Source organism: Ranitomeya variabilis, chromosome 1 (genome assembly GCF_051348905.1).
Source record: "Ranitomeya variabilis isolate aRanVar5 chromosome 1, aRanVar5.hap1, whole genome shotgun sequence".
In the NCBI taxonomy this organism is placed as follows: Eukaryota; Metazoa; Chordata; class Amphibia; order Anura; family Dendrobatidae; genus Ranitomeya; species Ranitomeya variabilis.
This window is the reverse complement of record NC_135232.1, coordinates 1,166,407,167-1,166,434,891: the sequence shown is the minus strand read 5'-3', so window position 1 is coordinate 1,166,434,891 and position 27,725 is coordinate 1,166,407,167. Positions and strand designations below refer to the sequence as shown.

General features: G+C 55.1%; 1 protein-coding gene across 2 annotated transcripts; it reads left to right on the top strand.

The window, feature by feature from the left end:
• Positions 1–26: 26 nt before the first annotated feature.
• PCGF1 (polycomb group ring finger 1) lies at positions 27–27,725 on the top strand. 2 transcript variants are annotated; one of them, XM_077280475.1, is made up of 9 exons: positions 27–176; positions 3,748–3,850; positions 3,939–4,091; positions 5,265–5,339; positions 19,484–19,592; positions 19,802–19,835; positions 26,204–26,290; positions 27,360–27,440; positions 27,522–27,725. In XM_077280475.1, the coding sequence occupies exons 1-9, from the start codon at positions 27–29 to the stop codon at positions 27,567–27,569; spliced, it is 840 nt and encodes a 279-aa protein (XP_077136590.1). In that variant the 3' UTR covers positions 27,570–27,725. The 2 variants fall into 2 exon arrangements, with proteins under 2 accessions (XP_077136590.1, XP_077136589.1); XM_077280474.1 differs by having other exon boundaries at positions 3,745–3,850.

Below are 27,725 nucleotides of genomic sequence, written 5' to 3'. Positions count from 1 at the left end.
CTCGAAACGTTCTGTGCGTCATCTCCATGACAACGCTACAAGCCGGAGCTGACGGCTGTTCCGGAAGTGTCGTCACCAGCGGGAACATGGCGGCTGCTCAGGGACCGATGGTGATCGCTATGCGGCTCCGAAACCAGCTACAGTCCGTGTACAAGATGGATCCTCTGCGGAACGAGGTGCGCGGCCCACGGTGTGTGTGTGTGTGTGTGTGTGTGTGTGTGTGTGTGTGTGTGTGTGTGTGTGTGTGTGTGTGTGTGAGAGAGTGTGTTCTCTCTGGAGAGTGCGTGCGTGTTCTCTCTGGAGAGTGCGTGTGTGCGTGTTCTCTCTGGAGAGTGCGTGCGTATGTTCTCTCTGGAGAGTGCGTGCGTATGTTCTCTCTGGAGAGTGCGTGTGTGCGTGTTCTCTCTGGAGAGTGCGTGCGTGTTCTCTCTGGAGAGTGCGTGCGTGTTCTCTCTGGAGAGTGCGTGCGTGTTCTCTCTGGAGAGTGCGTGCGTGCGTGTTCTCTCTGGAGAGTGCGTGTGTGCGTGTTCTCTCTGGAGAGTGCGTGTGTGCGTGTTCTCTCTGGAGAGTGCGTGTGTGCGTGTTCTCTCTGGAGAGTGCGTGTGTGCGTGTTCTCTCTGGAGAGTGCGTGCGTGTGTTCTCTCTGGAGAGTGCGTGCGTGTGTTCTCTCTGGAGAGTGCGTGCGTATGTTCTCTCTGGAGAGTGCGTGCGTATGTTCTCTCTGGAGAGTGCGTGCGTATGTTCTCTCTGGAGAGTGCGTGTGTGCGTGTTCTCTCTGGAGAGTGCGTGTGTGCGTGTTCTCTCTGGAGAGTGCGTGCGTGTTCTCTCTGGAGAGTGCGTGCGTGTTCTCTCTGGAGAGTGCGTGCGTGTTCTCTCTGGAGAGTGCGTGCGTGTTCTCTCTGGAGAGTGCGTGTGTGCGTGTTCTCTCTGGAGAGTGCGTGTGTGCGTGTTCTCTCTGGAGAGTGCGTGTGTGCGTGTTCTCTCTGGAGAGTGCGTGTGTGCGTGTTCTCTCTGGAGAGTGCGTGCGTGTGTTCTCTCTGGAGAGTGCGTGCGTGTGTTCTCTCTGGAGAGTGCGTGCGTATGTTCTCTCTGGAGAGTGCGTGCGTATGTTCTCTCTGGAGAGTGCGTGCGTATGTTCTCTCTGGAGAGTGCGTGTGTGCGTGTTCTCTCTGGAGAGTGCGTGTGTGCGTGTTCTCTCTGGAGAGTGCGTGTGTGCGTGTTCTCTCTGGAGAGTGCGTGTGTGCGTGTTCTCTCTGGAGAGTGCGTGTGTGCGTGTTCTCTCTGGAGAGTGCGTGCGTGTTCTCTCTGGAGAGTGCGTGCGTGTTCTCTCTGGAGAGTGCGTGCGTGTTCTCTCTGGAGAGTGCGTGCGTGTTCTCTCTGGAGAGTGCGTGCGTGTTCTCTCTGGAGAGTGCGTGCGTGTTCTCTCTGGAGAGTGCGTGCGTGTTCTCTCTGGAGAGTGCGTGTGTGCGTGTTCTCTCTGGAGAGTGCGTGTGTGCGTGTTCTCTCTGGAGAGTGCGTGTGTGCGTGTTCTCTCTGGAGAGTGCGTGTGTGCGTGTTCTCTCTGGAGAGTGCGTGTGTGCGTGTTCTCTCTGGAGAGTGCGTGTGTGCGTGTTCTCTCTGGAGAGTGCGTGTGTGCGTGTTCTCTCTGGAGAGTGCGTGTGTGCGTGTTCTCTCTGGAGAGTGCGTGCGTGTGTTCTCTCTGGAGAGTGCGTGCGTGTGTTCTCTCTGGAGAGTGCGTGCGTATGTTCTCTCTGGAGAGTGCGTGCGTGTTCTCTCTGGAGAGTGCGTGCGTGTTCTCTCTGGAGAGTGCGTGCGTGTTCTCTCTGGAGAGTGCGTGCGTGTTCTCTCTGGAGAGTGCGTGCGTGTTCTCTCTGGAGAGTGCGTGCGTGTTCTCTCTGGAGAGTGCGTGTGTGCGTGTTCTCTCTGGAGAGTGCGTGTGTGCGTGTTCTCTCTGGAGAGTGCGTGTGTGCGTGTTCTCTCTGGAGAGTGCGTGTGTGCGTGTTCTCTCTGGAGAGTGCGTGTGTGCGTGTTCTCTCTGGAGAGTGCGTGCGTATGTTCTCTCTGGAGAGTGCGTGCGTATGTTCTCTCTGGAGAGTGCGTGTGTGCGTGTTCTCTCTGGAGAGTGCGTGTGTGCGTGTTCTCTCTGGAGAGTGCGTGCGTGTTCTCTCTGGAGAGTGCGTGCGTGTTCTCTCTGGAGAGTGCGTGCGTGTTCTCTCTGGAGAGTGCGTGCGTGTTCTCTCTGGAGAGTGCGTGCGTGTTCTCTCTGGAGAGTGCGTGCGTGTTCTCTCTGGAGAGTGCGTGCGTGTTCTCTCTGGAGAGTGCGTGCGTGTTCTCTCTGGAGAGTGCGTGTGTGCGTGTTCTCTCTGGAGAGTGCGTGTGTGCGTGTTCTCTCTGGAGAGTGCGTGTGTGCGTGTTCTCTCTGGAGAGTGCGTGTGTGCGTGTTCTCTCTGGAGAGTGCGTGTGTGCGTGTTCTCTCTGGAGAGTGCGTGCGTGTGTTCTCTCTGGAGAGTGCGTGCGTGTGTTCTCTCTGGAGAGTGCGTGCGTGTGTTCTCTCTGGAGAGTGCGTGCGTATGTTCTCTCTGGAGAGTGCGTGCGTATGTTCTCTCTGGAGAGTGCGTGTGTGCGTGTTCTCTCTGGAGAGTGCGTGCGTGTTCTCTCTGGAGAGTGCGTGCGTGTTCTCTCTGGAGAGTGCGTGCGTGTTCTCTCTGGAGAGTGCGTGCGTGTTCTCTCTGGAGAGTGCGTGTGTGCGTGTTCTCTCTGGAGAGTGCGTGTGTGCGTGTTCTCTCTGGAGAGTGCGTGTGTGCGTGTTCTCTCTGGAGAGTGCGTGTGTGCGTGTTCTCTCTGGAGAGTGCGTGTGTGCGTGTTCTCTCTGGAGAGTGCGTGTGTGCGTGTTCTCTCTGGAGAGTGCGTGTGTGCGTGTTCTCTCTGGAGAGTGCGTGTGTGCGTGTTCTCTCTGGAGAGTGCGTGTGTGCGTGTTCTCTCTGGAGAGTGCGTGTGTGCGTGTTCTCTCTGGAGAGTGCGTGTGTGCGTGTTCTCTCTGGAGAGTGCGTGTGTGCGTGTTCTCTCTGGAGAGTGCGTGTGTGCGTGTTCTCTCTGGAGAGTGCGTGCGTGTTCTCTCTGGAGAGTGCGTGCGTGTTCTCTCTGGAGAGTGCGTGTGTGCGTGTTCTCTCTGGAGAGTGCGTGTGTGCGTGTTCTCTCTGGAGAGTGCGTGCGTGTTCTCTCTGGAGAGTGCGTGCGTATGTTCTCTCTGGAGAGTGCGTGCGTATGTTCTCTCTGGAGAGTGCGTGCGTATGTTCTCTCTGGAGAGTGCGTGTGTGCGTGTTCTCTCTGGAGAGTGCGTGTTCTCTCTGGAGAGTGCGTGTGTGCGTGTTCTCTCTGGAGAGTGCGTGTGTGCGTGTTCTCTCTGGAGAGTGCGTGTGTGCGTGTTCTCTCTGGAGAGTGCGTGTGTGTGTGCGTGTTCTCTCTGGAGAGTGCGTGTGTGTGTGCGTGTTCTCTCTGGAGAGTGCGTGTGTGTGCGTGTTCTCTCTGGAGAGTGCGTGTGTGCGTGTTCTCTCTGGAGAGTGCGTGTGTGCGTGCGTGTTCTCTCTGGAGAGTGCGTGTGTGTGTGTTCTCTCTGGAGAGTGCGTGTGTTCTCTCTGGAGAGTGCGTGTGTGCGTGTTCTCTCTCGTCATCGTCCCTTCCCAGCACACATTACACCCGTTTCCCCGGGTTCGGGCTCCAGAGTTTCTCCTTGTTTCTTCCCAGGAGGTGGTGAAAGTGAAGATTAAGGAGCTGAATGAGCACATCGTGTGCTACCTGTGTGCCGGCTACTTCATCGACGCCACCACCATCACAGAGTGTCTGCACACGTGTAAGACCCCAGCACGCTGCTGCCTCCCTCCTGCGCCCCCCGTGTTATAGCATTTGCGTGACTCCACCTTCTCTTCTGTCTCCCCCAGTCTGTAAGAGCTGTATAGTGAAGTATCTGCAGACCAGTAAGTACTGCCCCCTGTGTAACATCAAGATCCACGAGACCCAGCCGCTGCTGAACCTCAAGCTGGACCGCGTCATGCAGGATATCGTGTACAAGCTGGTGCCGCGGCTGCAGGAGAGTGAGTGCTGCGCCTGCCCCTCCCGTTTACATCCCCCTATGCTCCACAGCCCCATCATTCCCAAACTCTGGTCTACCCTTCTGCTCCACAACCCCGGCTCTCCCCTCTCTACAGCCATCTCTGCTCCACAGACCCACCTCTCCCCTCTCTGCAGCCATCTCTGCTCCACTGACCCACCTCTCCCCGCTCTGCAGCCATCCCTGCTCCTCAGACCGCCTCTCCCCGCTATGCAGCCACCTCTGCTCCACAGACCCACCTCTCCCCTCTCTACAGCCATCTCTGCTCCACAGACCACCTCTCCCCTCTCTGCAGCCATCTCTGCTCCACTGACCACCTCTCCCCTCTCTACAGCCATCTCTGCTCCACAGACCCACCTCTCCCCTCTCTGCAGCCATCTCTGCTCCACTGACCCACCTCTCCCCTCTCTGCAGCCATCTCTGCTCCACTGACCCACCTCTCCCCGCTCTTCAGCCATCCCTGCTCCTCAGACCGCCTCTCCCCGCTATGCAGCCACCTCTGCTCCACAGACCCACCTCTCCCCTCTCTACAGCCATCTCTGCTCCACAGACCACCTCTCCCCTCTCTGCAGCCATCTCTGCTCCACTGACCACCTCTCCCCTCTCTACAGCCATCTCTGCTCCACAGACCCACCTCTCCCCTCTCTGCAGCCATCTCTGCTCCACTGACCCACCTCTCCCCTCTCTGCAGCCATCTCTGCTCCACAGACCACCTCTCCCCTCTCTGCAGCCATCTCTGCTCCACAGACCACCTCTCCCCTCTCTGCAGCCATCTCTGCTCCACAGACCCACTTCTCCCCTCTCTGCAGCCATCTCTGCTCCACAGACCACCTCTCCCCTCTCTGCAGCCATCTCTGCTCCACTGACCACCTCTCCCCTCTCTACAGCCATCTCTGCTCCACAGACCCACCTCTCCCCTCTCTGCAGCCATCTCTGCTCCACAGACCCTTATGTTCCATAACCACGCCTCTCCCGGTCTCTGCTCCTCCCCTTCTGCCCCATAGCCCCGCCTATCTACAGCCCCTGTTTGCTTCACCCCTTCCCCCTCTCCACACTTTTTTCTTTTTCACCATGCAGATTTTCTCACTGGCAAAGCGCTCGCCTCCCTTCTCGCTACCTCCTGTGGTTGGCGGCGCGCTTTATTGATGTTTTTCAGATGAAGATACGAGGATCCGGGAATTCTATCAGTCTCGAGGTCTGGAGCGGGTCCTGCACACCAACACAGTGGAGGGTGAGCGCAGGCGACACTGCCCTGACCCCAGCATGGGTCCCTACACCCCCCCACCCTGCTGCACCTCGCTGCAGGCTCACTGAGGCGGTCCCAACCCCCACACACTGCCCTTCCCCTGTCCAACACACCCCCTTACTGCAATGCTCTTGTCCACGCCCCCTCCCTGCGCCTCACCTGTCCACGCCCCCTCCCTGCGCCGCACCTGTCCACGGCCCCTCCCTGCGCCGCACCTGTCCACGGCCCCTCCCTGCGCCGCACCTGTCCACGCCCCCTCCCTGCGCCGCACCTGTCCACGCCCCCTCCCTGCGCCGCACCTGTCCACGCCCCCTCCCTGCGCCGCACCTGTCCACGCCCCCTCCCTGCGCCGCATCTGTCCACGCCCCCTCCCTGCGCCGCACCTGTCCACGCCCCCTCCCTGCGCCGCACCTGTCCACGGCCCCTCCCTGCGCCGCACCTGTCCACGGCCCCTCCCTGCGCCGCACCTGTCCACGGCCCCTCCCTGCGCCGCACCTGTCCACGGCCCCTCCCTGCGCCGCACCTGTCCACGCCCCCTCCCTGCGCCGCACCTGTCCACGCCCCCTCCCTGCGCCGCACCTGTCCACGCCCCCTCCCTGCGCCGCACCTGTCCACGCCCCCTCCCTGCGCCGCACCTGTCCACGCCCCCTCCCTGCGCCGCACCTGTCCACGCCCCCTCCCTGCGCCGCACCTGTCCACGCCCCCTCCCTGCGCCGCACCTGTCCACGCCCCCTCCCTGCGCCGCACCTGTCCACGCCCCCTCCCTGCGCCGCACCTGTCCACGCCCCCTCCCTGCGCCGCACCTGTCCACGCCCCCTCCCTGCGCCTCACCTGTCCACGCCCCCTCCCTGCGCCGCACCTGTCCACGCCCCCTCCCTGCGCCGCACCTGTCCACGCCCCCTCCCTGCGCCGCACCTGTCCACGCCCCCTCCCTGCGCCTCACCTGTCCACGCCCCCTCCCTGCGCCTCACCTGTCCACGCCCCCTCCCTGCGCCGCACCTGTCCACGCCCCCTCCCTGCGCCGCACCTGTCCACGCCCCCTCCCTGCGCCGCACCTGTCCACGCCCCCTCCCTGCGCCGCACCTGTCCACGCCCCCTCCCTGCGCCGCACCTGTCCACGCCCCCTCCCTGCGCCGCACCTGTCCACGCCCCCTCCCTGCGCCGCACCTGTCCACGCCCCCTCCCTGCGCCGCACCTGTCCACGCCCCCTCCCTGCGCCGCACCTGTCCACGCCCCCTCCCTGCGCCGCACCTGTCCACGCCCCCTCCCTGCGCCGCACCTGTCCACGCCCCCTCCCTGCGCCGCACCTGTCCACGCCCCCTCCCTGCGCCGCACCTGCCCACGCCCCCTCCCTGCGCCGTACCTGCCCACGCCCCCTCCCTGCGCCGTACCTGCCCACGCCCCCTCCCTGCGCCTCACCTGACCACGCCCTTCTCACTGCATCTTACCACCCACCCCCTGTATAGTAAGGTAGGCCACCAAACCTCCGACTCCCCAATTTCTCTGACTCTGTCTCCCTCATACATGGCTCATGTGTAAGTCCTAGAATGTTAGGGTTAGAAGGAAGCTGAGGGTCCTCGTGTCCAACCCTCGGATCAGTGAGTAACAAGCAGAAAAACGCACACAATTGGAGGAATACCTCATAATGTGTATAGGTAACTACCAGTGTAATAAATAGGAGGCATTCACAACCAGATAATGGGACAATCAGGACCCACCAAAGAGCACTAAAGCAACCACAGAAGAAAATAGTGGAAAAACGTCCGCAAATTGATACAAAGTAGAAAAAACTTTATTATTAAAATCACATACAAAAGAAAAAGACAGGGGCATAACTGGAACAAGCGATGGAACACATCACAACATTACTGGTGGACGACCACACATAGTAGAGACTGGTCACAAGCGCAAGTGCGCAATCATTTACAATAGGTACATAATAGCGTGACCTACCTAGTGGTATATGGACCTAGGGGAGGGTGTGAGCCCACACGTGTCTGGTCCATATACCACTAGGTAGGTCACGCTATTATGTACCTATTGTAAATGATTGTGCATTTGCGCTTGTGACCAGTCTCTACTATGTGTGGTCGTCCACCAGTAATGTTTTGATGTGTTCCATCGCTTGTTCCAGTTATGCCCCTGTCTTTTTCTTTTGTATGTGATTTTAATAATAAAGTTTTTTTCTACTTTGTAGCAATTTGCGGACCTTTTTCCACCATTTTCTTCTGTGGTTGCCTCGGCTCAGTGAGTACAATCCTCAGGGTCCTCGTGTCCAACCCTCGGCTCAGTGAGTACAATCCTCGGGTTCCTCGTGTCCAACCCTCGGCTGGAGAACAACCTCTCTGCAGTAACTTGTGCTGGTGGTAAAGCGGAGACCACAGGGAACATGTCTACCAATGTCCGAGGACAGAGCAATTGCCTCGTGCACAGTCGAGGGGAGGTATAGAGGAATTTCCTCCTGCACAATTGGTGGGGGGTATAGAGGAATTGTCTCGTGCACAGGCGGGGGGAGGGATAGAGGAATTTCCTCCTGCACAGTCGGGAGGTATAGAGGAATTTCCTCCTGCACAGTCGGTGGGAGGGATAGAGGAATTGCCTCGTGCACAGTCGGGGGGAGGGATAGAGGAATTGCCTCGTGCACAGTCGGGGGGAGGGATAGAGGAATTGCCTCGTGCACAGTCGGGGGGAGGGATAGAGGAATTGCCTCGTGCACAGTCGGGGGGAGGTATAGAGGAATTTCCTCCTGCACAATTGGTGGGGGGTATAGAGGAATTGCCTCGTGCACAGTCGGGGGGAGGGATAGAGGAATTTCCTCCTGCACAGTCGGGAGGTATAGAGGAATTTCCTCCTGCACAGTCGGGAGGTATAGAGGAATTTCCTCCTGCACAGTCGGTGGGAGGGATAGAGGAATTGCCTCGTGCACAGTCGGGGGGAGGGATAGAGGAATTGCCTCGTGCACAGTCGGGGGGAGGGATAGAGGAATTGCCTCGTGCACAGTCGAGGGGAGGGATACAGGAATTGCCTCGTGCACAGTCGGGGGGAGGGATAGAGGAATTGCCTCGTGCACAGTCGGGGGGAGGGATAGAGGAATTGCCTCGTGCACAGTCGAGGGGAGGGATAAAGAAATTGCCTCGTGCACAATCGGGGGGAGGGATAGAGGAATTGCCTCGTGCACAGTCGGGGGGAGGGATAGAGGAATTGCCTCGTGCACAGTCGAGGGGAGGGATAGAGGAATTGCCTCGTGCACAGTCGAGGGGAGGGATAGAGGAATTGCCTCGTGCACAGTCGGGGGGAAGGATAGAGGAATTGCCTCGTGCACAGTCGGTGGGAGGGATAGAGGAATTGCCTCGTGCACAGTCGGTGGGAGGGATAGAGGAATTGCCTCGTGCACAGTCGAGGGGAGGTATGTTGTGAATTCCGCTCTTGGGCTCCCTCCGGTGGTTGTAAGTGGCATTTTTGTGAGTTCTGCTCTTGGGCTCCCTCCGGTGGTTTTAAGTGGTACTGCTGCTCCTTAAATTTAGTAGTCAGCAGCTGCTTCCACTGATTGTCTTTCTGGCTCGACTATTTAGCCTGGTTCTTTCCTTCAGCCTGTGCCAGTTGTCAATGGTTCCTGGTTGGATTCACATCTCTGCTTGGATTTCCCTGATATTCTGACCAGTTCAGCAAAGATAAGACCTTGCTTTGTTCTTTTGCAGTCCACTTATTGTGGACTTAATCTTTCTGCACTTTCTATGTTTTTTTCTAGTCCAGCTTGTCAGTATGGATTCCACACCTTTAGTCAGGTGTGGAGATTTTTGTATACTCTGTGGTGGATTTTTCTAGTTTTTAATACTGACTGCACAGTATTCAGTCCTGTACTATCTAGCTAGATTGGCCTTCTTTGCTACATCCTGGTTTCATTCTGCGTATGTCATTTCCCTCTCCACTCAGTCAATATTTGTGGGGGGCTGCCTATCCTTTGGGAATTTTCTCTGAGGCAAGATAGCTTTCCTATTTCCATCTTTAGGGGTAGTTAGTCCTCCGGCTGTGACGAGGTGTCTAGGGAGTGACAGGAACATCCCACGGCTACTTCTAGTGTTGTGATAAGCTCAGGAACTGCGGTCAGTACAGGTACCACCTCCTCCAGAGCATGTCCCATGTTGCTCCTTAACCACCAGGTCATAACAGTACAACTGGCCTTAAATGAATTAAATGCATCTCAAAAGAAGGAAAAGGAAGTTCTGAGCCATTTTTTTTTCTGCAGCCTATTTTGTTTTTTTTTTTCCTCTTAATCTCTGGGTGGTTCAGGATTTGGATGCGGGCATGGATGTTCAGGGTTTGTTTTCTCGTGTGGATCAACTTGCTGCAAGAGTACAGAGTATCCAAGATTATGTTGTCCAGACTCCGGCTTTAGAGCCTAGAATTCCAACCCCTGATTTGTTTTTTGGGGACAGATCCAAGTTTTTGAACTTTAAAAATAACTGCAAATTGTTTTTTGCCTTGAAACCCCGTTCCTCTGGTGATTCCATTCAGCAGGTTAAAATTGTCATCTCTCTGCTGCGTGGTGACCCCCAGGACTGGGCATTCTCCCTTGAATCAGGGGATCCGGCATTGCTTAATGTAGACGCATTTTTTCAAGCGCTCGGATTATTGTATGACGAACCTAATTCTGTGGATCATGCAGAAAAGACCTTGTTGGCCCTGTGTCAGGGTCAGGAAGCGGCAGAATTATACTGCCAGAAATTTAGAAAATGGTCTGTGCTCACTAAATGGAATGAGGATGCTCTGGCAGCAAATTTCAGAAAGGGTCTTTCTGAAGCCGTTAAAGATGTTATGGTGGGGTTCCCCACGCCTGCTGGTTTGAGCGAGTCTATGTCTCTAGCCATTCAGATTGATCGGCGCCTGCGCGAGCGCAAAGTTGTGCACCATATGGCAGTGTCCTCTGAGCGGAGTCCTGAGCCTATGCAATGTGATAGGATTTTGACTAGAGCAGAACGGCAGGGATTGACGCCAGAATAGGCTGTGTTTTTACTGTGGTGATTCTGCTCGTTATTTCTGATTGCCCTAAGCGTACTAAGAGGGTCGCTAGGTCTGTTACCATCAGTACTGTACAGCCTAAATTTCTCTTATCTGTGACCTTGATTTGCTCATTATCGTCCTTTTCTGTCATGGCATTTGTGGATTCAGGCGCTGCCCTGAACTTGATGGACTTGGAATTCGCCGGGCGCTGTGGTTTCCCCTTGCAGCCTTTGCAGAGTCCTATTCCTTTGAGGGGCATTGATGCTACACCGTTGGCCAAGGATAAACCTCAGTATTGGACTCAGCTGACCATGTGCATGGCTCCAGCACATCAGGAAGATTGTCGTTTCCTGGTGTTGCATAATTTACATGATGTTGTTGTACTGGGTTTTCCATGGTTACAGGGACATAATCCGGTGCTGGATTGGAAATCTATGTCTGTGACTAGTTGGGGTTGTCAAGGGGTTCATAGTGACGTTCCTTTGATGTCAATTTCCTCTTCCCCCTCTTCGTAAGTTCCTGAGTTTTTGTCGGATTTCCAGGATGTATTTGATCAGCCCAAGTCCAGTTCCCTTCCTCCACATAGGGACTGTGATTGTGCTATTAACTTGATTCCTGGCTGTAAGTTCCCTAAGGGCCGACTTTTCAATCTGTCTGTGCCAGAGCATGCCGCCATGCGGAGTTATGTTCAGGAGTCTTTGGAGAAGGGGCATATTCGGCCGTCTTCCTCACCATTGGGAGCTGGATTCTTTTTTGTTGCCAAGAAGGATGGTTCCTTGAGACCCTGTATTGATTATCGCCTTCTTAATAAGATCACGGTCAAATTCCAATACCCTTTACCTTTGCTTTCTGATTTGTTTGCTCGGATCAAGGGGGCTAGTTGGTTTACCAAGATTGACCTTCGAGGGGCGTATAATCTTGTGCGTATTAAACAGGGTGACGAATAGAAAACTGCATTTAATACGCCCGAAGGCCATTTTGAATACCTTGTGATGCCTTTCGGGCTCTCTAATGCTCCTTCTGTATTTCAGTCCTTCATGCATGATATTTTCCGCAATTATCTTGATAAATTCATGATTGTGTATTTGGATGATATTTTGATTTTTTCCGATGATTGGGAGTCTCATGTGAAGCAGGTCAGGATGGTATTCCAGATCCTTCGTGATAATGCTCTATTTGTGAAGGGGTCTAAGTGCCTATTTGGAGTTCAGAAGGTCTCTTTTTTGGGTTTTATTTTTTCTCCCTCGTCTATAGAAATGGATCCTGTTAAGGTCCAAGCCATTCATGACTGGATTCAACCCACATCTGTTAGATCTGTTAGAGCAGAGGTCCCCAACCGCCGGTCCGCGGACCAGGACCGGGCCGTTGGGGTTTTTCAGCCGGTCCGCGGCGCCCCTGTTCAGCGGTCACGTGGGACCGCTCATTAGAGAAATGAATAGGCGGCTCCACCTCCCATAGGTTCATTTCTCTAATCAGCGGTGCCGGTGACCGCTGACAGAGGAAGAGGCTGCGGCACCGAAGACCAGCTGTCCGGGGGAAGGAGCGGGACGCCGGGAGCAGGTAAGTATGTCATATTCACCTGTCCGCGTTCCACACGCCGGGCGCTGTCTCCATCTTCCCGGCGTCTCTCTCTCCTCACTGACTGCAGGCAGAGGGCGCGATGACGCATATAGTGTGCGCGCCGCCCTCTGCCTGATCAGTCAGTGCGGAGAGACGCCGGGAAGATGGCGCCGAGGAGCTGCAAGCAAGACAGGTGAGTATGTGTTTTATTATTTTTATTGCAGCAGCAGCAGCACAGCTATGGGGCAATAATGGACGGTGCAGAGCACTATATGGCACAGCTATGGGGCAATAATGGACGGTGCAGAGCACTATATGGCACAGCTATGGGGCAATAATGGACGGTGCAGAGCACTGTATGGCACAGCTATGGGGCAATAATGGTGCAGAGCACTGTATGGCACAGCTATGGGGCAATAATGGTGCAGAGCACTATATGGCACAGCTATGGGGCAATAATGGTGCAGAGCACTGTATGGCACAGCTATGGGGCAATAATGGTGCAGAGCACTATATGGCACAGCTATGGGGCAATAACGGTGCAGAGCACTATATGGCACAGCTATGGGGCAATAACGGTGCAGAGCACTATATGGCACAGCTATGGGGCAATAATGGTGCAGAGCACTGTATGGCACAGCTATGGGGCAATGGTGCAGAGCACTATATGGCACAGCTATGGGGCAATAATGGACGGTGCAGAGCACTATATGGCACAGCTATGGGGCAATAATGGACGGTGCAGAGCACTATATGGCACAGCTATGGGGCAATAATGGACGGTGCAGAGCACTATATGGCACAGCTATGGGGCAATAATGGACGGTGCAGAGCACTATATGGCACAGCTATGGGGCAATAATGGTGCAGAGCACTATATGGCACAGCTATGGGGCAATAACGGTGCAGAGCACTATATGGCACAGCTATGGGGCAATAACGGTGCAGAGCACTATATGGCACAGCTATGGGGCAATAACGGTGCAGAGCACTATATGGCACAGCTATGGGGCAATAATGGTGCAGAGCACTGTATGGCACAGCTATGGGGCAATGGTGCAGAGCACTATATGGCACAGCTATGGGGCAATAATGGTGCAGAGCACGGTATGGCACAGCTATGGGGCAATAATGGTGCAGAGCACTGTATGGCACAGCTATGGGGCAATAATGGTGCAGAGCACTATATGGCACAGCTATGGGGCAATAATGGTGCAGAGCACGGTATGGCACAGCTATGGGGCAATAATGGTGCAGAGCACTGTATGGCACAGCTATGGGGCAATAATGGTGCAGAGCACTATATGGCACAGCTATGGGGCAATAATGGTGCAGAGCACTGTATGGCACAGCTATGGGGCAATGGTGCAGAGCACTATATGGCACAGCTATGGGGCAATGGTGCAGAGCACTATATGGCACAGCTATGGGGCAATTATGAACGGTGCAGAGCACTATATGGCACAGCTATGGGGCAATTATGAACGGTGCAGAGCACTATATGGCACAGCTATGGGGCAATTATGAACGGTGCAGAGCACTGTATGGCACAGCTATGGGGCAATAATGGTGCAGAGCACTATATGGCACAGCTATGGGGCACTAATGGTGCAGAGCACTATATGGCACAGCTATGGGGCAATTATGAACGGTGCAGAGCACTATATGGCACAGCTATGGGGCAATTATGAACGGTGCAGAGCACTATATGGCACAGCTATGGGGCAATTATGAACGGTGCAGAGCACTGTATGGCACAGCTATGGGGCAATAATGGTGCAGAGCACTATATGGCACAGCTATGGGGCAATAATGGTGCAGAGCACTGTATGGCACAGCTATGGGGCAATAATGGTGCAGAGCACTGTATGGCACAGCTATGGGGCAATAATGGTGCAGAGCACCAGGGAAACAAGCATGGTGCTCCCACTCATTCTGAACCTATGGTAAGTTGAATCACATTCTCATTATAAATGTCATAATTATATGATAAGTATGCACTAAGCTCCATCCCTCCATAACCCCACCCCCATATGACCAAAGCCCCGCCCCTGCCCCACCCCCACCGGGCCATGGAAAACTGGTCTTGCTTAAAGCCGGTCCCTGGTGCAAAAAAGGTTGGGGACCTCTGTGTTAGAGGAATTGTCTCGTGCGCAGTCGGAGAAGGGATAGAGGAATTGCCTCGTGCACAGTCGGGTCTGATGAATGGTTGGACTCTTCGGCTATGTGCACACGTTGCGGATTTTGCTGCTGATTGACGCTGTGGATTTGCGGCAGTTTCCCATGTGTTGTACAGTACCGTGTAAACCTATGGAAAACAAAATCCACGGTGCACATGCTGCGGAAAATAACGCGCGGAAACAATGCGTTATTTATTCCTCAGCATGTCACTTCTTTGTGCGGATTCTGCAGCGGTTTACACTAATAATAATAATAATAATCTTTATTTTTATATAGCGCTAACATATTCCGCAGCGCTTTACAGTTTTGCACACATTATCATGCTCCTCAATAGGAATCAGCAGGTGTAAAACCACAGGTGGAATCAGCACAAAAACCGCGATAAAACCGTGGTAATTCCGCAGTGCGGATTTACCAAAATCAGTGCGGAGAATTCCACACACCTTTCCGCAACGTGTGCACGTTCCCTTCTACTTGTCTGAGTTCAGGTGAATCTTTGCTCTGGGAGAGGAATCTTTACTTGCGGCAACGCTTTGCCGACTTAATGTCGTCCAGATACTTCTCAATATGAAGCTCCTCATCTGATGAGGCTGAAGATATGGTGGCAGTAGCACTAGAAGACCCCATTCCTGCCCTCGGGGGTCCTGTAGTCACTCCTCCTCACTGCTCCTCAGTCAGAGCTTCTTTTCCTTTTGTAGCTGCTGGTCTTGCAATATGCGATGACTCGGGGCCTTAAACCACGGCCAGAAGAATGTTCTCTCTAATAGCAGTGTCTCTGTGTCAGTGAATCCCCCGTCGGCCATAACACCTCCTATCTGGGACAGAACAGCAAGTTCTTCCTCTATGGAAATGTCAGGAGTTAACTCCTCAGCTTCTCATTTCTTAGTCACTGTTAATGGAGGATGAAGCAATTCCTTCATTTCAGCCACCGGTGCCCATTGCTCTTCTCATTTAGTGATATCGGAGGGTCGGCCATGTCTACAAGAATGGTTTCCACTCCAGCAATGGCTCCATCATTACTAGGTGCTGCCCCACCCCGAGGGCTTCATTCACAATTGCCCCTTTTCCAGCTCGTCTCTCCAAGATGAGATCAACTAACATTGATCTATCAGCAATAACCAATGTCCATCAGAGCCGCAGCGTGTCTCTCCTGCGGACACTCTCATTGCCGGCTGCAGCGTGTCCTTCCTGCAGACTCTCTTATTGCCGGCTGCAGCCCGTCCCTCCTGCAGACTCTTATTGCCGGCTGCAGCCCGTCCCTCCTGCAGACTCTCTCTTTTTGCCATCTGCAGCCTGTCCCTCCTGCAGACTCTCTCTTATTGCCGGCTGCAGCCTGTCTCTCCTGCAGACTCTCTCTTATTGCCGGCTGCAGCCTGTCCCTTCTGCAGACACTCTCTTATTGCCGGCTGCAGCCCGTCCCTCCTGCAGACTCTCTCTTTTTGCCATCTGCAGCCTGTCCCTCCTGCAGACTCTCTCTCATTGCCATCTGCAGCCTGTCTCTCCTGCAGACTCTCTCTTATTGCCGGCTGGAGCCTGTCCTTCCTGCAGACTCTCTCTTATTGCCGGCTGCAGCTTGTCCTTCCTGCAGACTCTCTCTTATTGCCGGCTGCAGCCTGTCCCTTCTGCAGACACTCTCTTATTGCCGGCTGCAGCCTGTCCCTCCTGCAGACTCACTTATTGCCTGCTGCAGCGTGTCCCTCCTGCAGACTCTCATTCCCGGCTGCTGTGCGCCCCTCCTGTAGACTCTCTTTTATTGCCAGCTGCAGCGCGTCCCTCCTGCAGACTCTCTCTTATTGCCTGCTTGCAGCGTGTCCCTCCTGCAGACACTCTTATTGCCAGCTGCAGCCCGTCCCTCCTGCAGACTCTCTCTTATTGCCATCTGCAGCCTGTCCCTCCTGCAGACTCACTTATTGCCGGCTGCAGCGTGTCACTCCTGCAGACTCTCTCTTATTGCCGGCTGCAGCGTGTCCCTCCTGCAGACTCTCTTATTGCCGGCTGCAGCGCGTCCCTCCTGCAGACTCTCTCTTATTGCCATCGCCAGCCTGTCTCTCCTGCAGACTCTCTTATTGCCGGCTGCAGCCTGTCCCTCCTGCAGACTCTCTCTTATTGCCGGTTGGAGCCTGTCCCTTCTGCAGACACTCTTATTGCCGGCTGCAGCCCGTCCCTCCTGCAGACTCTCTCTTATTGCCGGCTGCAGCATGTCTCTCCTGCAGACTCTCTTATTGCCATCTGCAGCCTGTCTCTCCTGCAGACTCTCTGTTATTGCCAGCTGCAGCCTGTCCCTCCTGCAGACTCTCTATTATTGCCGGCTGCAGCCTGTCCCTCCTGCAGACTCTCTTATTGCCATCTGCAGCCTGTCCCTCCTGCAGACTTTTATTGCCTGCTGCAGCGCGTCCCTCCTGCAGACTCTCTTATTGCCGGCTGCAGCGCGTCCCTCCTGCAGACTCTCTCTTATTGCCATCGCCAGCCTGTCTCTCCTGCAGACTCTCTTATTGCCGGCTGCAGCCTGTCCCTCCTGCAGACTCTCTCTTATTGCCGGCTGCAGCTTGTCCTTCCTGCAGACTCTCTCTTATTGCCGGCTGCAGCCTGTCCCTTCTGCAGACACTCTCTTATTGCCGGTTGCAGCCCGTCCCTCCTGCAGACTCTCTCTTATTGCCGGCTGCAGCATGTCTCTCCTGCAGACTCTCTTATTGCCATCTGCAGCCTGTCTCTCCTGCAGACTCTGTTATTGCCAGCTGCAGCCTGTCCCTCCTGCAGACTCTCTATTATTGCCGGCTGCAGCCTGTCCCTCCTGCAGACTCTCTTATTGCCGGCTGCAGCCTGTCCCTCCTGCAGACTCTCTATTATTGCCGGCTGCAGCCTGTCCCTCCTGCAGACTCTCTTATTGCCAGCTGCAGCCTGTCCCTCCTGCAGACTTTCTATTATTGCCGGCTGCAGCCTGTCCCTCCTGCAGACTCTCTCTTATTGCCGGTTGGAGCCTGTCCTTCCTGCAGACTCTCTCTTATTGCCGGCTGCAGCTTGTCCTTCCTGCAGACTCTCTCTTATTGCCGGCTGCAGCCTGTCCCTTCTGCAGACACTCTCTTATTGCCGGTTGCAGCCCGTCCCTCCTGCAGACTCTCTCTTATTGCCGGCTGCAGCATGTCTCTCCTGCAGACTCTCTTATTGCCATCTGCAGCCTGTCTCTCCTGCAGACTCTCTGTTATTGCCAGCTGCAGCCTGTCCCTCCTGCAGACTCTCTTATTGCCGGCTGCAGCCTGTCCCTCCTGCAGACTCTCTCTTATTGCCTGCTGCAGCGCGTCACTCCTGCAGACTCTTATTGCCGGCTGCAGCGTGTCTCAACACGGCACATGTGATGAATATGAGAAAGCTGTGAAGCTTCAAGATCTGATTGTAAAGTATCATTTTCTGTTCTTCTGTTGTAATATCTGTTTGTTCCTCAGTTACAGGACGGTGGCCTCCATTATTCTCAGTCATCAGTATAACTGTACTTATGTATGAAGCATTGTTGGGTACAGGACTGCAGCCTCCATCTCACATACTGACGCTGCAGTTTTCTCCTAGCTGCTGTTCTCCATTATTCTAATTCAAGGGTTAAGGGCTTCTTCAATCACTATTTTCCTAATACTTTGCAGTGAAACACCAAGTTTGCGGCCATTTCTCCATTAAGAGTTGTTGGTGCAGATAATGATGGTGGTCCGCCGTGCTTCACAGCGAGCTCTATGGGCGTCTATTACACGTCAGCTGCCATTGTTACATACCTGTCACTTACACGATATCTTGTATCTGATGGCTGAGGAGCGCTTTCCTCTTTGCCTGGCAGGAAGTGCGGGCCGCTGGTTTCTCGGTGTCGCTGTGATCTTTCTCAGTCACCCTTTGAACACTTCTAGGTGTGAGCGTTGTCAATGTCTTGTTAGATTGGAAGCTCTAGTAGGAGCGTTTTTATCACTGCCTGAGTATGCTCTGATCTGGAGCTCACGGCCTTTGTTTTCCGCTGTCATACACGGACACACACAATATTTTGTATCTTGAGTTAATGTGAAAGGCTCAGATACTGCTGACTTCGTAGGAAGCTTCTTAAACATTTTGTAATCATATCAATTCGCTCAGAAAACAATTTTGTCCTCAAAGTTATATTATAATTCCTGCAAGAACAGGAAATCGTGTGTAACTTCGGATAGAAATAAAACAAACTTTGCATCAATCAATAGTACAGATGATGACAAATACAACATTTGTAATATGTTATAGCTTTACTCTCAGGGTAAACGTTTAGCTATGCTTTAAGAAGTACTTGCCTTACTCCTGGTTTCCAGTTCTTGAGATGAGTGCAGGGATTCCTTACCGGTGGCTTTCTGCTCTGATGTGTAGATGAGGAGCTTTACTACTGAGCGTGGACATAAAGTGCAGCAGATTCATCTCAACCAAAAGCCGAGATCCTGAGATCAGGAACAGAATAGACATTTATAGGACATTTTATAACTTTGCACATTATCATGGAAACATTTACAGCAGAGGTGTCAAACTGCATTCCTCGAGGGCCGCCAACAGGTCATGTTTTCAGGATTTCCTTAGCATTCCACAAGGTGCTGGAATCATTCTGTGCAGGTGATTAAATTATCACCTGTGCAATACAAGGAAATCCTGAAAACATGACCTGTTGGCGGCCCTCGAGGAATGCAGTTTGACACCTCTGATTTACAGCGCGTCCTGCATTGTACGACTGCACCCAATGTGTTCTATGTTTTAGGAGTCAGTCGTTCCATTTTATACCGACTTCACCAAAATAGATGACACTGACTACACAGCCCTGCTTACTGGGCTGCGCCTGGCCCCGGTCCCTCGCTGGTCTGCGCCTGGCCCCGGTCCCTCGCTGGTCTGCGCCTGGCCACTGTCCCTGGCTGGGCCGCGCCTGGCCACTGTCCCTGGCTGGGCCGCGCCTGGCCACTGTCCCTGGCTGGGCCGCGCCTGGCCACTGTCCCTGGCTGGGCCGCGCCTGGCCACTGTCCCTGGCTGGGCCGCGCCTGGCCACTGTCCCTGGCTGGGCCGCGCCTGGCCACTGTCCCTGGCTGGGCCGCGCCTGGCCACTGTCCCTGGCTGGGCCGCGCCTGGCCACTGTCCCTGGCTGGGCCGCGCCTGGCCACTGTCCCTGGCTGGGCCGCGCCTGGCCACTGTCCCTGGCTGGGCCGCGCCTGGCCACTGTCCCTGGCTGGGCCGCGCCTGGCCACTGTCCCTGGCTGGGCCGCGCCTGGCCACTGTCCCTTCCTTCCTCGCTCGCTCACTGTGCTGCCACTGGCCATCCTCACGTTCGCTCCTTCATGCTTCCCAGCATCTTGTAGCCTCGTATACCTCCTCCCCGGTGGTGTAATGCTGCTGTCTCTCTCTCCTAGATCCGGTGGTAGATGTCTCTCGGTTATCAGTCTCGCTGGCTGTCTCTCAGAGCACCTCGCACTACTATAGGAATGATGAACATGTCAGCCTGTGCCTGGAGAAGACCGGGTAACTGCGCCCTTATCTCCCCTATAAATCCTGCATGCGTAGCCCCCCGCCTGATTCCCGGCTAACGGTATGGGGTCACAGAGTAAGATCATAATTACCAGAAGAGTGAGTGCTTCTGGGTAATGTCGTGGTGGAGTGGTTTGACACTAGCTGGCCGTCTTTCCTTGCAGAAGATCAGCACCTTATCCGTTTCACATCTTGTTTTTCAGATCTGGCAAAGATAAAAAGAAGTTCCTCCTACAGGTAAGAATCATTGTCTTCTCTGCTCTGCCCCCGACGCCCCTCGTCTCTGCTCTGCCCCCGACGCCCCTCGTCTCTGCTCTGCCCCCGACGCCCCTCGTCTCTGCTCTGCCCCCGACGCCCGTCGTCTCTGCTCTGCCCCCGACGCCCCTCGTCTCTGCTCTGCCCCCGACGCCCCTCGTCTCTGCTCTGCCCCCGACGCCCCTCGTCTCTGCTCTGCCCCCGACGCCCCTCGTCTCTGCTCTGCCCCCGACGCCCCTCGTCTCTGATTCCCCCCTCGCCTCTGATCTCTCACCGTCGCTGCTCTCCCCTGATGCCCCTTGTCGCAGATCCCAGGGAGGATACCTTTATCATTGTCACAGATCATTGTCACGGATCCCACGTGCTGCCACCAATATGTCATGAATCCTACCGGATATGTCAGGGATCCCACCACTATGACACGGTTCACAGGGAGGATACCTTTATCATTCCCACCACTCACACCAATTTATCATGAACCGGGGCTGTTTGGTTGAACCTGGTTCCTTCTGAAGGGGATTTATCTATATCCCACTTCCCAGTTCCGGTTTGGAACTTGCAGCTCTCTGGCACCCCCTTACCCTCAGGTCAGACTAGGTACTGCACCTAGGATAATTGGTCACCAGAAAGGCTGCCTGCTATGTACTGGCTATTGGGCACGCTGCAGCGAGGGAGATATAACTACTCCCACACAGGCGGGAACAATAATTATCAACGCCGTCATCGCTACAAAGCCTCCCAAACACACAGAACTAGGTATGCTGCCACCAGCTCCGATTTTCAAAGTATTGATGGGTCCGGAGCCAACCCAAATCAGCTCTCACTCCGTCCATCACCTCTGATCCCTCACAGATGTGCTCTCCCCAACGTTCTCCATGTCTGATCCCTCACTGCTGCTGCTCTTTGTAAATGCCCCTCACCACTGCTGTTCTCCGTCCATCACCTCTGATCCCTCACAGATGTGCTCTCCTCAACGTTCTTCATGTCTGATCCCTCACTGCTGCTGCTCTTTGTAAATGCCCCTCACCACCTCTGTTCTCCGTCCATCACCTCTGATCCCTCACAGATGTGCTCTCCCCAACGTTCTCCATGTCTGATCCCTCACTGCTGCTGCTCTTTGTAAATGCCCCTCACCACTGCTGTTCTCCGTCCATCACCTCTGATCCCGCACAGATGTGCTCTCCCCAACGTTCTTCATGTCTGATCCCTCACTGCTGCTGCTCTTTGTAAATGCCCCTCACCACTGCTGTTCTCCGTCCATCACCTCTGATCCCTCACAGATGTGCTCTCCCCAACGTTCTCCATGTCTGATCCCTCACTGCTGCTGCTCTTTGTAAATGCCCCTCACCACTGCTGTTCTCCGTCCATCACCTCTGATCCCGCACAGATGTGCTCTCCCCAACGTTCTTCATGTCTGATCCCTCACTGCTGCTGCTCTTTGTAAATGCCCCTCACCACCTCTGTTCTCCGTCCATCACCTCTGATCCCTCACAGATGTGCTCTCCCCAACGTTCTCCATGTCCGATCCCTCACTGCTGCTGCTCTTTGTAAATGCCCCTCACCACTGCTGTTCTCACTCCATCACCTCTGATCCCGCACAGATGTGCTCTCCCCAACGTTCTTCATGTCTGATCCCTCACTGCTGCTGCTCTTTGTAAATGCCCCTCACCACTGCTGTTCTCCGTCCATCACCTCTGATCCCTCACAGATGTGCTCTCCTCAACGTTCTTCATGTCTGATCCCTCACTGCTGCTGCTCTTTGTAAATGCCCCTCACCACCTCTGTTCTCCGTCCATCACCTCTGATCCCTCACAGATGTGCTCTCCCCAACGTTCTCCATGTCTGATCCCTCACTGCTGCTGCTCTTTGTAAATGCCCCTCACCACTGCTGTTCTCTGTCCATCACCTCTGATCCCTCACAGATGTGCTCTCCCCAACGTTCTCCATGTCCGATCCCTCACTGCTGCTGCTCTTTGTAAATGCCCGTCACCACTGCTGTTCTCACTCCATCACCTCTGATCCCTCACAGATGTGCTCTCCCCAACGTTCTCCATGTCCGATCCCTCACTGCTGCTGCTCTTTGTAAATGCCCGTCACCACTGCTGTTCTCACTCCATCACCTCTGATCCCTCACAGATGTGCTCTCCCCAACGTTCTCCATGTCTGATCCCTCGCTGCTGCTGCTCTTTGTAAATGCCCCTCACCACTGCTGTTCTCTGTCCATCACCTCTGATCCCTCACAGATGTGCTCTCCCCAACGTTCTCCATGTCTGATCCCTCACTGCTGCTGCTCTTTGTAAATGCCCCTCACCACTGCTGTTCTCACTCCATCACCTCTGATCCCTCACAGATGTGCTCTCCCCAACGTTCTTCATGTCCGATCCCTCACTGCTGCTGCTCTTTGCAAATGCCCCTCACCACTGCTGTTCTCACTCCATCACCTCTGATCCCGCACAGATGTGCTCTGCCCAACATTCTTCATGTCCGATCCCTCACTGCTGCTGCTCTTTGTAAATGCCCCTCACCACTGCTGTTCTCACTCCATCACCTCTGATCCCTCACAGATGTGCTCTCCCCAACGTTCTTCATGTCCGATCCCTCACTGCTGCTGCTCTTTGTAAATGCCCCTCACCACTGCTGTTCTCCGTCCATCACCTCTGATCCCGCACAGATGTGCTCTCCCCAACGTTCTTCATGTCCGATCCCTCACTGCTGCTGCTCTTTGCAAATGCCCCTCACCACTGCTGTTCTCCGTCCATCACCTCTCATCCCTCACAGATGTGCTCTCCTCAACGTTCTTCATGTCCGATCCCTCGCTGCTGCTGCTCTTTGTAAATGCCCCTCACCACTGCTGTTCTCCGTCCATCACCTCTGATCCCTCACAGATGTGCTCTCCCCAACGTTCTTCATGTCCGATCCCTCACTGCTGCTGCTCTTTGCAAATGCCCCTCACCACTGCTGTTCTCACTCCATCACCTCTGATCCCGCACAGATGTGCTCTCCCCAACGTTCTTCATGTCCGATCCCTCACTGCTGCTGCTCTTTGTAAATGCCCCTCACCACTGCTGTTCTCACTCCATCACCTCTGATCCCTCACAGATGTGCTCTCCCCAACGTTCTTCATGTCCGATCCCTCACTGCTGCTGCTCTTTGTAAATGCCCCTCACCACTGCTGTTCTCCGTCCATCACCTCTGATCCCTCACAGATGTGCTCTCCCCAACGTTCTTCATGTCCGATCCCTCGCTGCTGCTGCTCTTTGTAAATGCCCCTCACCACTGCTGTTCTCCGTCCATCACCTCTGATCCCGCACAGATGTGCTCTCCCCAACGTTCTCCATGTCCGATCCCTCACTGCTGCTGCTCTTTGTAAATGCCCCTCACCACTGCTGTTCTCCGTCCATCACCTCTGATCCCTCACAGATGTGCTCTCCCCAACGTTCTTCATGTCTGATCCCTCACTGCTGCTGCTCTTTGTAAATGCCCCTCACCACTGCTGTTCTCACTCCATCACCTCTGATCCCGCACAGATGTGCTCTCCCCAACGTTCTTCATGTCTGATCCCTCACTGCTGCTGCTCTTTGTAAATGCCCCTCACCACTGCTGTTCTCACTCCATCACCTCTGATCCCGCACAGATGTGCTCTGCCCAACGTTCTCCATGTCCGATCCCTCACTGCTGCTGCTCTTTGTAAATGCCCCTCACCACTGCTGTTCTCCGTCCATCACCTCTGATCCCTCACAGATGTGCTCTCCCCAACGTTCTTCATGTCCGATCCCTCACTGCTGCTGCTCTTTGTAAATGCCCCTCACCACTGCTGCTCTTTGTAAATGCCCCTAACCACTGCTGTTCTCCGTCCATCACCTCTGATCCCGCACAGATGTGCTCTCCCCAACGTTCTTCATGTCCGATCCCTCACTGCTGCTGCTCTTTCTAAATGCCCCTCACCACTGCTGTTCTCACTCCATCACCTCTGATCCCGCACAGATGTGCTCTCCCCAACGTTCTTCATGTCCGATCCCTCACTGCTGCTGCTCTTTGTAAATGCCCGTCACCACTGCTGTTCTCCGTCCATCACCTCTGATCCCTCACAGATGTGCTCTCCCCAACGTTCTTCATGTCCGATCCCTCACTGCTGCTGCTCTTTCTAAATGCCCCTCACCACTGCTGTTCTCCGTCCATCACCTCTGATCCCGCACAGATGTGCTCTCCCCAACGTTCTCCATGTCTGATCCCTCACTGCTGCTGCTCTTTGTAAATGCCCGTCACCACTGCTGTTCTCCGTCCATCACCTCTGATCCCTCACAGATGTGCTCTCCCCAACGTTCTCCATGTCCGATCCCTCACTGCTGCTGCTCTTTGTAAATGCCCCTCACCACTGCTGTTCTCCGTCCATCACCTCTGATCCCTCACAGATGTGCTCTCCCCAACGTTCTCCATGTCCGATCCCTCACTGCTGCTGCTCTTTGTAAATGCCCCTCACCACTGCTGTTCTCACTCCATCACCTCTCATCCCTCACAGATGTGCTCTCCCCAATGTTCTCCATGTCCGATCCCTCGCTGCTGCTGCTCTTTGTAAATGCCCCTCACCACTGCTGTTCTCACTCCATCACCTCTGATCCCGCACAGATGTGCTCTCCCCAACGTTCTCCATGTCCGATCCCTCGCTGCTGCTGCTCTTTGTAAATGCCCCTCACCACTGCTGTTCTCACTGCATCCATCACCTCTGATCCCGCACAGATGTGCTCTCCCCAACGTTCATGTCCGATCCCTCGCTGCTGCTGCTCTTTGTAAATGCCCCTCACCACTGCTGTTCTCCGTCCATCACCTCTGATCCCGCACAGATGTGCTCTCCCCAACGTTCTCCATGTCCGATCCCTCACTGCTGCTGCTCTTTGTAAATGCCCCTCACCACTGCTGTTCTCTGTCCATCACCTCTGATCCCGCACAGATGTGCTCTGCCCAACATTCTTCATGTCCGATCCCTCACTGCTGCTGCTCTTTGTAAATGCCCCTCACCACTGCTGTTCTCTGTCCATCACCTCTGATCCCTCACAGATGTGCTCTCCCCAACGTTCTCCATGTCTGATCCCTCACTGCTGCTGCTCTTTGTAAATGCCCCTCACCACTGCTGTTCTCTGTCCATCACCTCTGATCCCGCACAGATGTGCTCTGCCCAACATTCTTCATGTCCGATCCCTCACTGCTGCTGCTCTTTGTAAATGCCCCTCACCACTGCTGTTCTCCGTCCATCACCTCTGATCCCACACAGATGTGCTCTCCCCAACGTTCTCCATGTCCGATCCCTCACTGCTGCTGCTCTTTGTAAATGCCCCTCACCACTGCTGTTCTCCGTCCATCACCTCTGATCCCTCACAGATGTGCTCTCCCCAACGTTCTCCATGTCCGATCCCTCACTGCTGCTGCTCTTTGTAAATGCCCCTCACCACTGCTGTTCTCCGTCCATCACCTCTGATCCCTCACAGATGTGCTCTCCCCAACGTTCTTCATGTCCGACCCCTCACTGCTGCTGCTCTTTCTAAATGCCCCTCACCACTGCTGTTCTCCGTCCATCACCTCTGATCCCTCGTCGCTGCTCTTTTCAGGGCTCTAGACCTCTGACTCCCTCATACATGGCTCATGTGTGATAAATTTCCTGTAGTAAGCTGGTAGCATCCGGCTTCTTCTCACCATTATGATGCAATATGTCGTGTCCCGTTCACTCTGGCAGCTCTGAGCTGAGTGGACATATTGGAAATTTCCCAGATTCTTCTGAAAATATTTACAGCACATTCTGCATTGTACTGCTGCATCCAGCATGTTCTGAATGTTAGGAGTCGGTCCATTTTATACTGACTCAACATCATTGTCTCTTTTCCCTCAGCACCAATCTCTCATTGCTACTGCTCTCCCCCATCACCTTCAAACTTTACTACCGCCCTTCGCCGTCCTTTGCTGCCGCCCTTCGCCGTCCTTTGCTGCCGCCCTTCGCCGTCCTTTGCTGACGCCCCTTCGCCGCCCTTTGTTGCCGCCCTTCGCCATCCTTTGCTGCCGCCCTTCGCCGTCCTTTGCTGCCGCCCTTCGCCGTCCTTTGCTGCCGCCCTTCGCCGTCCTTTGCTGCCGCCCTTCGCCGTCCTTTGCTGCCGCCCTTCGCCGTCCTTTGCTGACGCCCTTTGCCGTCCTTTGCTGACGCCCCTTCGCCGCCCTTCGCCGTCCTTTGCTGCCGCCCTTCGCCGTCCTTTGCTGACGCCCCTTCGCCGTCCTTTGCTGCCGTCCCTTTGCCGTCCTTTGCTGCCGCCCTTCGCCGTCCTTTGCTGCCGTCCTTCATACTGTCCTCTCTTATGTCTTTACAGCACAAATATGTCAGATGTTCAGTTCGCTCAGAAATCCGTCACCTGCGCAGAGTCCTCGCCCACCGCCTTGGGGCACCGTTTCCACAGGTAGTGTAAGAAAGCCGATGTGATGGCGTGCAGCACTGTGCCAGTGTCCTGTGGTTGTGGGGAGAAGCAGCAGTGCGAGGAGTCCGGTGCTTTCTGTGTTAGTGGCGCTGTCTGCGGGGACGTCTGGCCGCTCCTGCTTTTCTCCGTCCCGCTGCTCCTCTGATTATTCCCTGACGTTATAGAGAAGGGGGTGTGCCTCACCAGAAATAATGCAAAGCGGCCAGAAGACGCGCCCTCAGAACAGCCCATGTGAAGGCCATAATTAGCCATGTGTACAAAGAGCCAGATCCTCTGGAGGGTTTGTAACACAACGGCAAAATATATGGCAGCAAGCGATGCACTCCTCCCCCAGGATGTCCCTGTATTAGCGAGAGAAATGTGAAACATCGAGACCTGGTGCTGAGTGTGGAGGCGGAGGAGACAGGCGGCCACCAGGTGCCGAGGGCGGAGGAGACGGGCGGCCACCAGGTGCCGAGGGCAGAGGCGACGGGCGTCCACCAGGTGCCGAGGGCGGAGGAGACGGGCGGCCACCAGGTGCCGAGGGTAGAGGAGACAGGCGGCCATCAGGTGCCGAGGGCAGAGGAGACAGGCGGCCACCAGGTGCCGAGGGCAGAGGCGACGGGCGGCCACCAGGTGCCGAGGGCAGAGGCGACGGGCGTCCACCAGGTGCCGAGGGCGGAGGAGACGGGCGGCCACCAGGTGCCGAGGGCAGAGGAGACAGGTGGCCACCAGGTGCCGAGGGCAGAGGAGACAGGCGGCCACCAGGTGCCGAGGGCAGAGGAGACAGGTGGCCACCAGGTGCAGAGGGCAGAGGAGACAGGCGGCCACCAGGTGCCGAGGGCAGAGGAGACAGGCGGCCACCAGGTGCCGAGGGCAGAGGAGACAGGCGGCCATCAGGTGCCGAGGGCAGAGGAGACAGGCGGCCATCAGGTGCCGAGGGCAGAGGAGACAGGCGGCCACCAGGTACCGAGGGCGGAGGCGACGGGCGGCCACCAGGTGCCGAGGGCGAAGGCAACGGTGTGAGGGCTGGGTACAGGTGCTGATGACAAAGTCTCCACATCTTCCTCAGGTCCATCTGATGATTGACAGCGCGCACCTCCCAGATCACATGACCATGAAGCAGCTATGGCTAACGCACTGGTATGGGAAGGTGAGCCCCCCGACCACAGCCCGTGTGTGACCCCCGTGTACCTGGTGTAGCCCCCACTCACGTCTCCTGCTTGTCTTTCAGCCCGCGCCCCTGATTCTGTCCTACAGCGTGAAGGAGAAGAGAAGGTGACCCAGGGCCCCGCGCTCACCCAACTCGCACTGTACATAGAAGCCTTTCCTCCACTCTGGGGGGCTCCGCACCTCACGGCCCCCACTGACTATTTCTAAAGGGAAAATTTATTTTATGATTTATTTAATTAATAAAATGCTGTTGCCACAAATCTGA

Bases quoted from the DNA above. Each gene is read 5' to 3' on its own strand.
- PCGF1 (XM_077280474.1), top strand. From the start codon at position 27: ATGACAACGCTACAAGCCGGAGCTGACGGCTGTTCCGGAAGTGTCGTC. The intron at 5,340-19,483 runs GTGAGCGCAGGC...TCTCTCTCCTAG, and splicing joins GCACACCAACACAGTGGAGG to ATCCGGTGGTAGATGTCTCT. The intron at 19,593-19,801 runs GTAACTGCGCCC...CTTGTTTTTCAG, and splicing joins CTGTGCCTGGAGAAGACCGG to ATCTGGCAAAGATAAAAAGA.